At 40.9% G+C, this 17,307-nt stretch overlaps 1 protein-coding gene across 6 annotated transcripts in view; it reads left to right on the plus strand.

The window, feature by feature from the left end:
• ASAP2 (ArfGAP with SH3 domain, ankyrin repeat and PH domain 2) overlaps positions 1-17,307 on the plus strand; it is a 95,074-nt gene that overhangs the window by 62,982 nt on the left and 14,785 nt on the right. For 4 of the 6 annotated variants that reach the window (XM_053380957.1, XM_053380955.1, XM_053380953.1 and 1 more), the window contains 7 exons: positions 5,045-5,132; positions 8,011-8,059; positions 8,695-8,861; positions 9,794-9,927; positions 11,523-11,617; positions 12,764-12,820; positions 15,482-15,671. In XM_053380957.1, coding sequence (XP_053236932.1) covers positions 5,045-5,132; positions 8,011-8,059; positions 8,695-8,861; positions 9,794-9,927; positions 11,523-11,617; positions 12,764-12,820; positions 15,482-15,671 — 780 coding nt within the window. The remainder of the gene's footprint in view (positions 1-5,044; positions 5,133-8,010; positions 8,060-8,694; positions 8,862-9,793; positions 9,928-11,522; positions 11,618-12,763; positions 12,821-15,481; positions 15,672-17,307) is intronic. The other 2 variants (XM_053380958.1, XM_053380956.1) reach the window with 1 other exon arrangement.

Consider the following 17,307-nt stretch of genomic DNA (forward strand, 5'->3'; position numbering starts at 1 on the left):
CACATTCTCATTTCCTTCCCCTTGCACATGGCTTTGCTGACATCAGTTTCCTGTTTATCACTAACCATTGCTTGCCATAAATTCCAAATTGGCAAACTATAATTAGCACTTGTTCTCCCAGCCAGAATCAACTCTGCCGCTTCAAATGATGGTTTCTAATTCTGTTTTTGAAGCATGTGTTAGCTTGCTAATTTGGGCGTAGCGACAAGCTGAGGTTTGTGTTTCACAGGAAACTGTAGAGAGCGCCACACGTAAAAAGGGGAGGGGGGGAGCATGCGAAACTGCAGTTTGGTTTCCAAACCATGGTGTGAGTGTGAAGGTTTATCTTAATCGAGCCACTGACGTTTCAAAACTGCTTTACCTAGGAGTTATTTCCAATACTTCCAATACAGCACAACCCTACGCATGTCCACCTTGAAAAAGTCTGACTGAGTTTAAGTTGCAGCCTTATTCAGCTTCTGTATAGGAAACTAAATATGGATATTTTTTTTCATATTCTTTTTACACAATAACATTTTCTGTATAAAATAGTTGTTGCAGGTGAAGTGGCCCCCAATTTCCAGCACTAGATGGATTTTAAATATGTTTTGCAAAGTAAAAACTAAAAGGTTGGGGTTGCAGTCCAAATTCCGGGTTGGTTTTTTGAAAATCTCATGTGCCAGAGTGGATACAGTTTGTTAAAAACGTGGATGGGGTTGATAGACGGACTGTCTTTTGATCTGATTGTAAATACTTTTCTCCCAAGATCTAAATTAATTCTTCTTTCTTTCACTGTTTGTAATTTTAATTGTATTAGGGCCTTCTGTGCTTTTCTGGGAGTACCATCTTTACAGCAGGAATGGAAATAATTTATATGCTATGCACATAGTTGATAATTCTCCTTGGACACTGCTAGAAGTGACTTCTTTGTTGGTTATGGCCCCGAGTTTGTGCAGACTTTTTTCTGTCTGGTGAAATAGATAGTCTCAAAATACAGACTTCATGTACACATAGGTACTAAAGGAGCAACACTTGTCATCTCTTGTGTATTTACCAGCTGATAAATATTGGCTGGTGCCTTCTAGCAAGCAGGAATCAAGATCAACACGATTGAAATTTATTGTTCTCTATCAGTAAGAACAATTTAGCAGTTCATGAGTAACAGTTCAACATATTTTGATCTTTGCAACCCACCCTATTGTCACTTGGGACATTCTACCACACATTTGCCAGCTGTGTGGCTCTCAAGTTTAAAAAGCCCTTTTTTCCAGTATCCAATCAGGACAGCTAACCAGATGCAGAAATTCTGGTACTTGCAAAATCTGCACTTTTCTCAGATACTACATGCTTGATGCATTTCAGGGATTGAGGTTACCTTGCCTTAATGCATATTAAGAATCATCAGAATGGCTGCCTGCCCTGAATTTCTTCCTTGAACAGGTGCCTGTGGCTCCTTGCCCTTTCTGACAGACTGACTAGATTGGCTCTTTTTATGGTTTTCAGTCCCCATCTGCCTTTTGCTGTGGCCCGCAGAACTGTTGAAACTTATTCTTCCTCTTTGGCATTTTGGTGTGGTCATTCACACTAAAGGCACCATTCCTTGTTTTCCGCTGTGTTTTGTTGGGTCACCTGCCATTGTTGCTGTGTTAAGGCCTTCCAAATGTTATTCCCCACGTCTGGTAGGCCTTGCCTTTAATGCCAGATATATATCAGTACATGTGTGGCTACTGTGTAGTGGGTAAAAAGGAACACACATGCGGAGAACCACTCCATTAGTATGACCATAGTTGGTCTGAGATTGTGCGCTAGGTCATCAAGTTAGCTCCTGTTCTGAGTTACACTGGCTCTTGAACTGATCTTGGTCTGGGGCAGTTCCATTTTTTTCTGACCTTTCACGTTCTCTAAGGTGTGCATTGTGCCTCCCAGTTCCCATGTTGTAGAAAGGAAGATTGTCCTTTTTCTTCCTCCTGCAAGAACATTAGATGAGCATTCCTCTATTCATGTGCTCTTTAGCTCTGGTGCAATTATGTTGATCTAGTTATGTGGGATAGCCTTGTTTTTGCTATCCTTAACTTGGGTCATCCTTCCACCCCAAATTGCATTGCCTTTCAAAACTTAAGTGATTTTGTACTACCCACCTTACCCCTCACTCACATACCACTTCACCCCGGCTACTTCTAACATACAAACAGATTCTGCTATTTTTTCTTGTCTCTGTCAGTTATTGCTACACATCTTCCTTTTCAAATACCAAAGCTGGAGATGGATTCTGAAGATTACCTTTGTTTCTAAAAAGAGAGTAAGGTTGATCCAGTGGATCAGATAGGAACTTTCCATTCTCCAGAATCTAAAGGAAGAAATGCCAGGCCAAAGAATGTTTTACATGCACCAACTAATCTGTTTGCTGTGCCAACATTATAATGTCATTGTAGTGTAATGTTATGGTGCAGCTCTGAATTCAGCAGTTAGTCTGCACAGTCCTAATCTCTTGACCTGCTGTTTTCAGTAAAACCCTTCAGGTCAAGTTTCTAATTAAACGCAATGGAAACCGTGGCCAAATACGTTTCCTAGTCATTTAAATTGTCCTTTGTTGTTATTGTGGTTGTGGTTAAAAATGGAAAATAAAACAGTGATTGTTTCTTTTCTTCTCGGTTACGCCTGCCCTGTTTTAATTAGTTTCTTCTTTTATTTCTCTAGAGAACCATTCAATTATCTTTCGCTTCACAAAGAGACATGGGGCTAATTTTCACTTTGTTGTGTTTTGTTGGTGTAAATATATTCACACCTGGTGCAGACTAGGCTCTGTCCACACGACAGCGTTCACGGGTACTTGGGCTGCTGTTTCCGTGCATGCATTTGTGCATCTCCATCCACACGCAAGTGCTTTCAATTTTATGCCTCCGAAGTGTAGCTTGATGTCCTGTCTGCACTTGTAGCTGGTGCTTGAATGGGATGTCTTCCTTCTCTGTGTCGCTGCCCACTTCCTTCAATTAGTGCTTCCTCACTCACTGTAAGTTCTCGAAACCTGAGGTCCATTGTGAACATGCATGCTATTTGCTTAGCCGCAGGTGCCCACTTTCCAATTTTTTTTTTTTGTAATACAAGTTTTCCAATATGCCAGGTTTGTGCAAATCAGTCGTAAAAAAACAAATTTAAAATACAGGTGTGGTGCTCTAAGCAAGGAAATCTGACGGTTCCCCTGTAGGCATGAAAACAGCTGTTTACCTGTGCCATGCACCTTTAAAAAGCTTTTTTAAAAAATACAGGTTTTCTAATATATTAAATTTGCTCAAAAGAGATGTAAAAAAACGTGTGTCACTCCAAGCCAAGCAAAGAAAGATTGGGAATCACTTTCATTAAAGCCCCTGTATTGGGAAGTTTTTAATGCTTGATGTTTTGCTATGTTTTTATATATGCTGTATCTTCTTCTCCTCCTCCTCCTCCTCCCCCTCCTCCTTGTTTTCTTTCCTGCCTCCTGTACCTGCAAGGGCATATGTCATTTTTATTTTTAATACAGCTGGTTATGCAAGAGTAATTCCAGGCAGAAGAGTTGTTTTAAAAACAGTAATAGTGCAAATGTGCCTTCAGGAACAACTGGTGATAACAGACAGGCCTTTGGTTTAGATTGATAGAAACAAAATGGAAACAGGAGGTGGCGACAGACCACACCCAGTGACACATTATCACACTTAAAAAAGAAGTCCACCCACACAATGCAATTCAGTGCATCTGCAGTTGGATAACATACCATTTTTATATTGTATATTCTTCTTTTACTGGATTATCTGTGGCCTGGGGAAGTACCAGTTGCTGCAAAAAATCGAGACGCAAGCAGCTTCAAATCCATCTTACACTCCAGTGTTGATGAGCCCTAAATGTTTCTGCTCCCATGCCTTAACCATGTGTAAAATCTGAATGCAATCGTTTGGTGTAAACCAGCCCATAATGTTCTCATAAACCAGTCATGATGAAAAGATGTATCCTTAGGAAGAGGAATCCACCATAGCCTTGTTTTTGCAAATATTTACTCGCACCATAGTTGTCAAGAGTTGAATACATGGAAAAAAAATCTCTGTTTGCCTTTACTGTTTATGAAACGTGCCACTAATATTCGTGTGTAATGTCCGACTGCAATAGTCAGTATGAGTTTTTCTTCATGCTGCATCTCTTGGAACTGCTTTGTCTTATGTTTTTATGGTAAATATTTGCATGTAATGTTAATTGTGTCAATAACTCTTAATGGTTTATTTGTCTCTAGTGCCTACTATAACAAGTCGGAGAGCCAAATGTTACCTTGTCCTTTGGATCCTTTACAAGAGTTCAAATCATTTTAACTTAGTCTAATGCACCTTTGTTACCGAAGTAGATGCTTCCTGTATCGGCCAAGTGTTGCAGCAGGAGGATGTGCTCACGAGTAAATTATAGCGCTCACACAATTATTTCATAGAGCATAAATGGCAGTGGTGTGAGTTGTACCCATCGACTATATTTCCGAATGGAACTTTAGAACTAAAGTAAATTTATCCAGCCATTCTTGACCTGCTTCCCAAGGCTCCCATCTTTCTGAGGTGTAGACACATCTTAATATTGTACAGTGGTACCTTGGTTTACAACCATAATCTGTTCCGGAGGTCCAGTTGTAAACCAAAACAGGTTGTAACCCAAGATTTGCCTTTGCCAATGGGGCCTCCCCAAAAAAAATTGTTGTAAACCAAAAAAAGGGGGACACACTTCCGGGTTTGACATGGTTGTAATCTAAAACAGTTGTAATCGAAAGCGGTTGCAAACCAAGGTACCACTGTAATACAGGAAGTAGCAATTTGCCCCGTTCCTTACAGTTCAGATTGCTGTGAACTTGCCCTAGATCTAATTGTTTCCACTTCCTGTGGCTTATTCAAAAGAAGTGGATATCTACCTATTTTGGTAATTTCCATGGGCATATTTTGGGTGTCTTGTATGCAGGAGGATTCTCCCTTTTGAAATCCATGATAACAGGAAAGTCTTTATTCTTTATGCATTTTTACTAAGGGATATTCCTTTTTGTTTTGTTTTCTTCTTTAATCAGGCAAACCGGCCTCCTGCAAAGCTCAATCTGTTAACTTGCCAAGTGAAAACAAACCCAGAAGAGAAAAAATGTTTTGACCTCATATCACGTAGGTTTGTTGTAGGTACTTTCTATTAGTTCTAAAAATCTCCACATTGTTTCAGGGGGAAAAACAAGTTAATGGTGAGATTCCAAAATTCAGTCTGATACATTTGGAATATGTTACTATCAGAGCTTGCTTTGTTTGAACATTTTTGCCTTTCATATATTTCACATATCATTCTTATATGTTTGTCACTATAAACTATTTGTTTATATGTCTCAGTTTTTGTTGCTGTATTAGCCCTCATTGGGTGCCCTATTGAGGTTATTTTAGCTATGCTTTCCTGATTTCTCTGCAGAACCAAATCTCAAAATCATTCATGAAGTCTGTATAGAATATATTGTTGAAACATTATCAGAAAGGTCATGTAATTATAAATAACTAATGTTTACCACCATTACTTTTCTTGATCATGGGGGTTTCTTCTTTCAGAACCGGGAGTGTTGTAGCATCTTACACATATAATACGTTTTTTACATTCTTTATTGAAAGATAAAAAGATATATAAGTCACGATCATACTGTGCAAACTGGGGTATGTGTGTGTCATTCTCTTCCTCACACCTTCCTCTCTTGAATATGCCAACATTCTGCCTCCACTTTCTTTGATACAGATGTTCTTTTCTTTTCTTTTCTTCTAGATGCAAAATTAGCACTGTTCTTTCAGTATAGGCCACTTGTTCCTTGAGCCAGCTACAACATTTAGCCATTCATTCTTCTGTTTACGGTCTGCCCCTTTTTCTGTAGGTTCACCAAATCTGACTTTCTAGTTAGGAACATGCTCTGATCCTTGCAGCTCCCCACATGGCTAATATCCACAGGTCATACTACCACCTGCCCATTTAAGATTTTGGGATTCAGATAAAAATGGCTACCTTTCTCTTGAGGAATCTTTCTGAGCTAGATCAGGTGCACGATAAATCCCATACTTCTAACACTGTCATACTTCTGACATTCCTCGTCCTTCATTTAGTTCTAGGGGGTTTCCTGTTTTGCTCACTGACCACCAAATTGTTATGTTGCAGCCAATCTTATTGCATATGTTCTGGAGAACCTTTCTATACTTCGTATCTCCCAAAGCAATGGGTGGGGGACCTCCAGATGTTGGACTACAACTCCCATCAGCCCTGTTAGCCATGCTGGATGAGGTTGATATGGTCCAACAACATATGGAAGGCCAATGATTTCCTAAGGCATCTTTTCTCTACATATTTTTTTACAATTACGCCGTCCTAAGCTTCTCATGTTGATAGCTGTGCCAAATTATATAGTTCATAACTGGGGCTTGGATCCATATGTCCAAGAGGGAGATGGAGAGATGCTGCCACTCAGATGTGGCTACTGGAGTTTCCTTTTTCTCCAGTCCCCCTGCGTCTCCCCACAAGCTGCTCTTGAGAGTCTCCTGACCTTCTCAAACCACTTCTCAGAGGGCTGCCAGCCCAAGTGGGTGGGGAAGAACCTGCACGAGTGGCTACAGCAGGGTCTTTAGATCCAAGCCATCTCTCTCTCTTTACAAAGGCAAACTTTCTAAACAAATTAGTTTGCAAATACAACTTTGCTGCCAACGTAGAATTCCAAACGTTTTAACTGGATACAACACAGGAATCACAGCTGTTTGGTCATGCCTATCAGCTTGTCCATGTGATTGTTTCTCTTCAGTTGTTACTAGAAAGGCGTGACACACAAACACAAAGCAATGGCTTCTGTGCTGTTCTGGTAGTGTATGAGTCAGGCCTCAGTGCTGGTCCATAGCAAACACACTGCTTTTAATCCAGCACTCCACACACAGAGACATAAGCAACTGCATGGACTTGAGGTTTATGGAGAAGTGGATATATGTAGGCACTTCCAGCCAGTAGAGGCTCAGCTTGAGCCAACAGGTGAGACGTACGCTATGATGCAATCCTCTGAGATGTAGCCATAAGACTGTACAAGTCTTTTATAATAGCTTTCAGAGGTCTGCTTAGTTGTTTCAAAGGTCTCCTTTAACGTGAGAGAGCAACCTTGGGAAATGTTTGAAAATTCTTTCCAATTTCACGTGCTGTGGACTTGTGGTTGCACTAAATTGAGGCATTTTTTATCATCATGTTTGGCTTGACATTTTTTAATTGGCGGGTGTTTCCACCCCCCTCCAAATAACACCATGGAAATAAAAATCAAATGTTACAAAGCAAAGTGGCAAAGAAAAAAAAACACCCAAGTGAAAAGCAGGCAAGGGCGCTCGCTATCAGGGTTCTAGAAAGTAAAATAAAACACAGCTCCTTGTATTGCCATGGTTGGAAGGTGGAGGAAAAAACTGCTGGAAGTGAGTCAGGAGGAACTTGTGCTGTAAAACAAAAATAAAGTCCTTACCAGATCAGGTTCATCAATCCCAGCATCCTGTTCCCAACAGTGGACAGCAAAATGCTTTCAGGAAGCCCACAATAATGCATGTCATTATTCTGAGCATTTTTTTTTTAAATGGAAGACTTCCCCCATCTGGGCAAGAGCACTCACATTCCAGGTATATTAGGGAAATAGGATGGATGGAAAATAGTTACACAACCAACAGTTGCTGATGGTGTCATTGTATTAACCCCTGCACTGCTAAACTAGTTCTGAGCAAACATTTGCAATAACTTTTCTGTTGGTGGTCTTTGGTCTGATCAAATAAGCAACCATAGCAGCAGGGAAGTTATACGTGAGCCTGCCGCTTAATCCTACTTGCATCATCTGCATATATGGGTGATTTTAACCCCGGGCAATGTATTGCCCAGTTAATTTAACTCCAGTAACAACCACCAGTATCTGGTACATGAGTTTCAGAAAGGGTCATGACTTATGATGAGATGAACTATTCAAATGTTTTTGGGAGTCGACACTAGAAACATTTTATCTTCCTGTAGATGACCGAACGTATCATTTCCAAGCAGAGGATGAACAGGACTGTCAAATGTAAGTTGCATTAATAGTGGTTTTTGTTGTTTCTTTTGCTGTTTCGCTTGCTCATGATAGTGGTGTCTACAGTAGATAAAACAACTGCTTCTCTACTGAGGAGAAAGATAATCCTTAATTCTAGCCATTATTTAGACAGGCTAGGAAGACTAAACTTTCTGTTCATCTCCAGCAGGGATAGTCAATGTCATTGGATTACTATTCTCATCATCCCTGACCCTTGGCTTTGCTGGTCCAACAACATCTGACGGGTACCATATTGGCTGCTCTGGATCTACAGGCAGTGATGCAAATAAATGTGGAACCATGGAATTTTAATGTTTAGGAAACAAATGCCTTCCACCAGCACCACCAAATTTCCAATTATGGATATTTTCAACCCTAGCCAGAATTCCTTTCCTTAGCATTAAAAACCACACACCTATCACAGCCCTTAAACTCCAGTGGGAGTTTTTCTTTTAGCTTCTGCTGAAGTTTTGATTCGACTCTCGTTTGCCTCCTCCCTGTGACTGTAAGCGAGAGCTAAGCTCAGTCTTGTAAGCCTTGCCTGCCTTCCTTTAAACTTTTTTCTCTGGAGGACAGTAGTGCATTTTTACCAGTTGAACAGAGAAATGGAATTTGTTTTGTTTTTCAAGCTGGATATCGGTGCTACAGAACAGTAAAGAAGAAGCTTTAAATAATGCATTCAAAGGCGATGACAACACAGGAGAAAACAACATTGTCCAAGAACTGACAAAGGAAATCATCTCTGATGTACAGAGGATGCCTGGGAATGACACGTGCTGTGACTGTGGGGCACAAGGTGACTTTTTTTTAAGTGACGATGTGCTATTTCCCATGTAAAGTTTTGTGCCCCTTTGGGTGGCGCTGTGAAGGGACGCGGGTGGCGCTGTGGGTTAACCACAGAGCCTAGGACTTGCTGATCAGAAGGTCGGCGGTTCGAATCCCCACGACGGGGTGAGCTCCCGTTTCTTGGTCCCTGCTCCTGCCAACCTAGCAGTTCGAAAGCACGTCAAAGTGCAAGTAGAGAAATAGGTACCGCTCCGGTGGGAAGGTAAACGGAATTTCCGTGCACTGCTCTGGTTCGCCAGAAGCGGCTTAGTCATGCCGGCCACATGACCCGGAAGCTGTACACCGGCTCCCTTGGCCAATAAAGCAAGATGAGCTTTAACCCCAGAGTTGGCCACGACTGGACCTAATGGTCAGGGGTCCCTTTACCTTTATCTTTACATAAAAAGCAGAAACCTATCTACCAACCCTCCTCCAAAAGGATAATCGATTACTGTTAGAACAACTTATGTGCCTTAATGCTTTCACACTATTATGGATGCTGCTTTTTCCATTTTCAGTTTTGCAATTGTCTGTGTAGCGGAGTCCTACAGATAATCCCAGGAGAGGGCCATTCAGAGGTGCACTTTCTTCCCCCACCACAATTCACTTCCACCATATTGTCCCAGAACCTTGCCCCATCCATTAAAGTCAGCAGTTGTTGTTTATTTATCTGTCTGTGAAAATACTTATATACCACTGTTTCTTAGAAAAAATATCAGTTTACAATAATACATAAAACCATGCAGTGAAAACCAACTTCAACTAATCATGTGCTTTATACATTTTTTTGCTTTGTATGGATGCAAAATCTAGTTGCTGGGTTTATATCCCATGAAGGGATTCTGTTATTTCATTACCCTGTGTGGCTTATGTTCTTTTCCCCCTCTGTTCTATCATTTTCAGATCCTACATGGCTTTCAACAAACCTGGGCATTTTAACTTGCATTGAGTGTTCAGGAATCCATCGGGAACTTGGCGTCCACTATTCCAGAATGCAGTCACTCACGTTAGATGTGCTGGGAACATCTGAGTTGCTGGTAAAGTAAAAAATGTTTCTGTCATTCGAAAGCTGAGTTGGTGTGTAGCTGGTGGCAGTATTTGCACATTATGGTAACACACAGTTAATGGTTGACCACATATAAACAGACCGTATCCATTTTACTCCTCTGTTTGCACCGGGGAGAAACAAGCCATGATTCCTGGGAGAGTGTTATGTCTGAATCAAAGTGTTATTAAGAAAACAAAACTGCTCCTTTTCCCTTATGGGGTACCCAAGAGCCTATATAGAGTCCTTTTGTAGGTTTTCTATCGGTAGGAGAAAATAACAGAGGTCAACCAGAGAATATTGAGAAGCAAAGCAGCTATTAAGCCTGATCTTTATTGTTGCAACAGGGTCCTCACTTACCACATGCACGAGGGAGGAGGAACCCAGAACAATGGTGTGCAATCCCTTATATATAGACTTTTTGAAATTGCCACCCTGTAAGCTTAAGGCCACCCCCCAATACATCATACATACATCACAGAAGAGGCGGTATACAGCAGAAAACCTGTCTGCCATGGTACCTGATTAATGATCACTGATTGCCTTACTTGGGCAGTCTGGCCATTCCTTTGTGATTGTAAATACTCAGTTCCTGAATCCAGGTCACAGACTCACCCTATTCATACACAGATAGGCCCTTAAGACAAGATTTGTGAGCAAAGAGACGATGGGGAGGTTTTCCCATTTCCTTTGTCCTTGCAGAGAAATATTTGAGGTCAATTTGGGAGAGACAAAATAGTTTCAGGACTTTTTTCCTGTACTGTTTCAGACATGTGGTTTATATATTTATATATGTGTTTGCCTGGTAAATTTATTTTATATCTTAGACCTTATAATTCTCATAACACAAAGATTGTGGTTTTCCCCAACAAAACCACAATTGTGTCCCCAAAAAACCGCAGTTGATAAGTCTGTTTGGAGAAAACAAACCATGATATCTGGTTGGTTGTAACACTAAACCATGTCATTTATATCCTCTGCACACCAGTTAGGAGGAACGAAACACCTCAGATCAGCACTTAACAGCTTACCATGATGGGCAAACTGAGTCTGTGTGTGTACAGTGTTACAGTGGCATACAGCTACGTAAGTCATACTCAAAATCTAAGTATGGCTAATATTGGAGATCATCCAACAATAGAATCTCTTTTAAATTTCTTGGAAGAAAGTCTCTCCTGTATTGCAGTTAAATATATATATATATCAGGACTAAATTGTTTCTATAGGAACTGCGGTCACGCTATTGGAGCTTTGTTTAATAAAGCTTGTTGGTTTCATGTGTTAAAAGGACCCATCCGGGCAGGACAGGGAACTACAGATTCAGTGTTGTATCCAACTACGTTCTACTCGGAACATAGACCTATTGAAAGTAATGTTCCTAAATTTGTTGTGGAAATTAATTTCAATGGGTCTACCCTTGAGTAGAACTAGCATTGGATACAACCCCCAGAATTCTCTAAGATTTAACTTTTTAACCTTAAGTTCTTTCTCCACTGGAAAATCAAGAAAATGGGTTGCTACTGAAATCAGTTGCTTGACGTGATTATGTTAACCTTTGCCCGGTGTGTTTATTATTTCCCTTTATAGCTTGCCAAAAATATTGGGAATGCGGGATTTAACGAAATTATGGAATTTTGTTTGCCGGCAGATGAAATGGTCAAACCCAACCCAAGCAGTGATATGTAAGTATGAAACATTGAAAGTATGGAAAGCTTTTACAGTGTAGTGATTAAGAATGTGAGTTGGACAGTTCCTGGTTCAAATACTGCCCTCACTATGAACTTGCGAGTTGACCTAAAGCAAGTCACTGCTATCTCTGCCTCCAAGCCCAGCCACCCCCCACTTGCAATTTGGGTGAATTTATTGGAGCCGTTGACCAGTTTATAGAAACAGAAAACCCACAGTAGTCAGCTCTTTCTAAATAGGCAACAATCAGCATGAAATTTAAGCAGGGCTGCAGGAATATGAACTTATAGAACTGTTCTAAGGATTGCTGAGAGGATATACAGTGGTACCTCGGGTTACATATGCTTCAGGTTACATTAGACTCTGCTAACCCAGAAATAGTACCTAGGCTTAAGGACTTTGCTTCAGGATGAGAACAGAAAATGTCCTCCGGTGGCACGGCAGCAACGGGAGGCCCCATTAGCTAAAGTGGTGTTTCAGATTAAGAACAGTTTCAGGTTAAGAATGGACCTCCAGAACGAATTAAGTACTTAACCCGAGATACCACTGTATGTGGGTGTTTACTAGCAATAGTTCCACTAACAGCTCCCGTTTGCCAGAGAGAGGATGGAAAAAGAGAATAGTCTCAGAAAAAGTAAAGTATTGGAGAACAAGAAAGTACTGAGTTCATAAACTCTTTGACTGGAAAGAGGATCCCATTAATTGGTTAGGGTTGCCATACGTCTGGATTGTCTGGGATTCCAATGCCGACTTAGCTTCTGGGGACAATTTCGGCCAAATGTCCGGATTTTTGAAAATTTCCCCAAAAAACTCAACTTTCTGTGTCTGGATTTTTACTTCTTGAAATACGACAACCCTAAATTAGCAAAAGGATCCCGCCAATCCATGTGTCAAGGCTAAAGTATTTTTTTAAAAAATCAATCAATCATGACTCGGAACAACTAATTCTGGTTTAAAACAGACAGCAAATTAAAGCTTAAGATCTCCTTGTGTGTAAACAGCTATGTTTTATGATGATGCCACGCTTTGGCAAATGGACAACTGGCAACCATAGTCATTAAAGTCAACTATAATCATTAAAGTCATGCACAATATATAACCCTTGTTTAATGACTAAAATAAGCTTAAATTGCTATTTTTAGGAATCAAATTGAAAACGTCAACCTCCACATGTGTACAGATCACATTCTCACACAGATGTAAGTGACTCTCAAAGCCTTCTCATAAAATTCCTTCGCTTCATTTAAAGGAGCAATTGGAGGGGAAAGAAATTTGGGCATAACCCAATAAATTAAGCAAGTTGCTCATTAGGGAACTTCAGCAGCATTAACAGTGTGAGCATAAACTTCAGGGATGGCTTTCTGCTGGAACACAAATTCCTATTTTGTTTATTTCATGAAATTTCTATGCCGCGTGACTGTAAAAAAAAGAAAGAATCCAAAGCCATTTACAAAAAAGCTAAAACTATAAAATTATCAGTCAGAAGAATGAATAACAATGTAAAACTTTCCAAAAGCTAAAATAACAGGGGACTGAAAACAGATCAGAATTGTATCAACAAATAAATAAAGTTTATAGTTATTTCCCTTCCACAAACATAAGAGCTGCTTCTGTGCACAAAAGGGACTTAGAAGAAGCAGGGCAGAGGGGAAGGTAGGTGGGTTTTTCCTTGATTTGCCCTACTTCCCTAGCCCTCAGGAACAGCTTTTCAGGAGACAGGAGGAATCAGCAAAAAACTCACACATCTCTTTATTTTTGTGGGATCATCCTGCAAGTGGCGTTTCACAGGAACTCTCTGGATCAAATATCTTTTTTTCTATCCAGTTTGGTGCCATTTTTATAAACGTAAGAGGTAACTCTTGGTTTCTGCGCTTGTTAAGAAATGGCAGGGAAAGGTGCCGTGGTCTGCTGAGGTGCATTCTGAATAAAATTTCAGCATACAGTCATACCTTGGATCCCAAACTCTTTGTGAGTCGAACGTTTTGGCTCCTGAACACTGCAAACCCGGAAGTGAGTGTTCCGGATTGTGAACATTCTTTGGAACCTGAACATACGACTGGGTTTCCGCGGCTTCTGATTGGCTGCAGGAGCTTCCTGCAGCCAATTGGAAGCCACGCTTTGGGTTCCAAATGTTTTGGAAGTCAGACAGACTTCTGGAACGGATTCCGTTCGACTTCCGAGGTACCACTGTAGTAGCAAATAATTTATTTTTTTAAAAAAATATCTTACAACTTTCCCCCAAGGAGTTAAAGGGGGCAGGCATGCTTGTATCCTCAGAACAACCCCATGAGATAGGTTAGCCTGAGAGACTGTGACTGGGCCCAAGATCACCCAGTGAACTCCATGGCTGAGTTGGGATTTGTACTCTGGCCTCCCAGGTCCTAGTCCAACATTACACCACACTGTTCCTCATTTATGTTAAAAGTAACCTAGTGAACAGCTTGAAAAGATCAAGTAGCACAACAAGAAAGGAAGAATTGATAGATACACACTCCTCCCTGCCTCTGATGATAGCAGAGAAGAAAAGTTGGGACTTAAAATTACCTTACAGATTTTCCAGTTTTTTTAGACAAAGGCAGACCAAAGCTAAAAAACTGGTGTTTGAATGGAACGTACAAGATCTGGTTATCCTCTGTAATCTGTAACAGATTCCATGTTAAATCACACATGACAGCAAACTTAAGCAACTGACCTCAAGATAAATAATGTAAAATGGTAACAGAACAGTCTGACTTTTAAGTTCAGTGCAGGGGGTTTCCCTTGAATTGTTGGAAGAGCACATCCATCGAATGACCCTGCAATTAGTTTTAATTCAATTTGCAAAGTAATTTTATGCATTTCCTGAGAAAGACCTAAAGAAAACAGATTTTTATGGCAGCGAGTAGAGTTTATTCATTCACCCCAATCAATTAGTTTGTTGTTTGTACAAGTAAACAGTCATAACTACAAAACTTTCAGATATGTTACAGAGAAGGAGGGAAGTGATCGTAGTGTCCCTGTTTGCATGTCGTGGTTAGCCATAGTTAGCTGTTTACTGTGAACACACCAATTTCTCCTGCTTTCTTCCTCCCTGCTAGCACACGGGAAAACCAAATCATGATCCCTGGCCTTGCATTATGTCCAAACTCAGGGACTATTATTTTATTTGCTCCAAGCAAACCATGATCTGCAACCAAGGTTTGTTTGTGGCTTCATGGTTTATTTGGAACAAAATAAAATAAGGGACGCGGGTGGCACTGTGGGTGAATCCTCAGTGCCTAGGGCTTGCCGATCGCATGGTCAGCGGTTCGAATCCCCGCGGCGGGGTGAGCTCCCGTCTTTTGGTCCCAGCTCCTGCCCACCTAGCAGTTCGAAAGCACCCCTAACTGCAAGTAGATAAATAGGTACCGCTTTATAGCGGGAAGGTAAACGGCGTTTTCGTGTGCTGCGCTGGTGCCGGCTCGACAGAGCAGCTTCGTCACGCTGGCCACATGACCCGGAAGTGTCTGCAGACAGCGCTGGCCCCCGGCCTCTTAAGTGAGATGGGCGCACAACCCCAGAGTCGGTCACGACTGGCCTGTACGGGCAGGGGTACCTTTACCTTTACCTTTAAACCATGATCAGTAGTTCTGATGCTATGCTAAGACAGGGATTGTGGTTTGATTCTCCTATGGGCCAGGGAAGAGAAACAAAGGGGATGAGATTGATGCATTCTTAGTAAACCCTTTACTGTGATATGCAAACAAGGCCATTGAAAGTGAAACCCAAACCATTCCCATCAGCCTTTTTTTGTAATTTGAAGAATTGCAGCCTGCGTAATATTGTTTGTGAAGCGAGTCTCATTTCAAGTTTGCATAAAATAAAATCACACCTCATTTCAGGAATGCAAGAAAAGATTATATTAATGCCAAATATATTGAAAGAAAATATGCAAGGAAGAAACACTCAGACAACATGGCTAAACTGCAGAGCCTCTGTGAAGCGGTCAGAACCAGAGATATTTTTGGATTGGTTCAAGTGTATGCTGAGAATGTGGATCTCACAGAGAAAATTCCACTCGCAAATGGGCATGTAAGTGTAGAATTTCTTCTGTTATCGGCATGTTAACATGTTATGTGCTGTTTTTGTGGAAATGAGATCGTAATTCAGTCGCTCACTTGAAATGTTAAAAGGATGACTGTTTGCAAAAGAAGTCAGAAAAATGGCATCTTATCAAAATGGCTCATCCATCTGTTATCAAACCGCGTTATTAAGAATAGAAAATCTAAAACATAAATGTGAAAATATTTTGTACCATCCACTGGATATGGGTGGGAGCATACAAAAATCCAAACAAAGGGGGATGGATCCAGACATAGAGTGAAATCCAACATCCCATGAGCAGATTTCGGTTTACATAAGGGGTCTTCACCTCCTCCGCATTGTGCACCCCTCCCCCTCCCAACTGATCTGGAGGGCTTCCCAGTACTCCAGAGCAGATTTTCAGGGCATGTAGAGAGGAAGAGAAGAATGTGAAATCCCATTGCGCAAGAGAAATCCATTCTGCTTGTGCACAGACTGCATTGGAACACGGATGGCCATGCTAAAAGTAGACGTGTTGAAATCAATGGGCCATGCATTAATCATGATCTGTTCAAAACACGGCTAAGTTCGGATCCATCTCAGGTCTATTGTTTTGAAAATGCTGTTTTATGGGATGAGTGTAACTTCTGCATCTCTGTTTCTCAATTTTTTTGAACTTGGGCCTCCTGCTAAACCTGCTCTTATCTTCCACTCTCCACCCTCATTCTTCTTCCTTCTCTTTGGCAAGCGAGCACACAGAATATTCACGCACAGCTATGTGGCTGAGTTTCCACGTGCTATTGATCCATCCTTGATAGTACAATTACAAATCCTGTTTAGCCATTATTAATGAAGCATGGCTTAACATCCTACTAGCCTAGTACCAGTCGAAAATTAAATAACCATTATTAGCCAAGTGCTAAATCCCCAGAGTGGTTTAATCCTTAGAAGTACTATGATAGTTGCTTCTATACATTTTAATACTGTTCAATTAGTTGTGTAAAACTAATGAGTTGACTGATAAATTAGCATAAAATAATTCAGCTCGCTGTTTTTCTAATTAACTTACTTGCTGGACCCTATATGCCTTCTTTGACAATAAAGAACAGCACCATCCCAACTCTTAAGCTTTGAGCTTTCTGTTATTTGTATCAAGGGATAGCAAGGATCCCACCAGTTCTCTGTGCTTTGACATGCCTGCCCTGTCCATCTTCTTGTTTAGCACAAAGCACTCAAACAGTTCCTTCTGAGTTTGGAGGCTTGTAGCATTGGTTTATAAATACCTATACTGTACACCAGAGCTTTCCAAACTATGTGTTGCAATGCCTTAGTGTGTCGGCTGCAGTGTGTAGGTGTGTTGCACAGACACATACCCCCCATGCTCCTCCCAGGGCTGGAAAGGGGTTAGCTTAACCTCCAGTTTGCTAGTAAGACTGAATTACTGTGCCACGATATGATGCATGTCTAAAAAGTGCGTCACCAACATGACAAGTTTGGGAAGCTTTGCTGTACATGTTGTCTTCTCTAAATGTCCTATGCATGTACATTTTCCTATACGTTCCTTTGGTTTCTTGAGATGGGTTTATTTCAAGAGTGGCTGGGGCAACCCAGGCAGATGGGCAGGGTTATCAATTTTATTGTTATG

This window comes from Podarcis raffonei, chromosome 3, assembly GCF_027172205.1.
Source record: "Podarcis raffonei isolate rPodRaf1 chromosome 3, rPodRaf1.pri, whole genome shotgun sequence".
Lineage (NCBI taxonomy): Eukaryota > Metazoa > Chordata > Lepidosauria > Squamata > Lacertidae > Podarcis > Podarcis raffonei.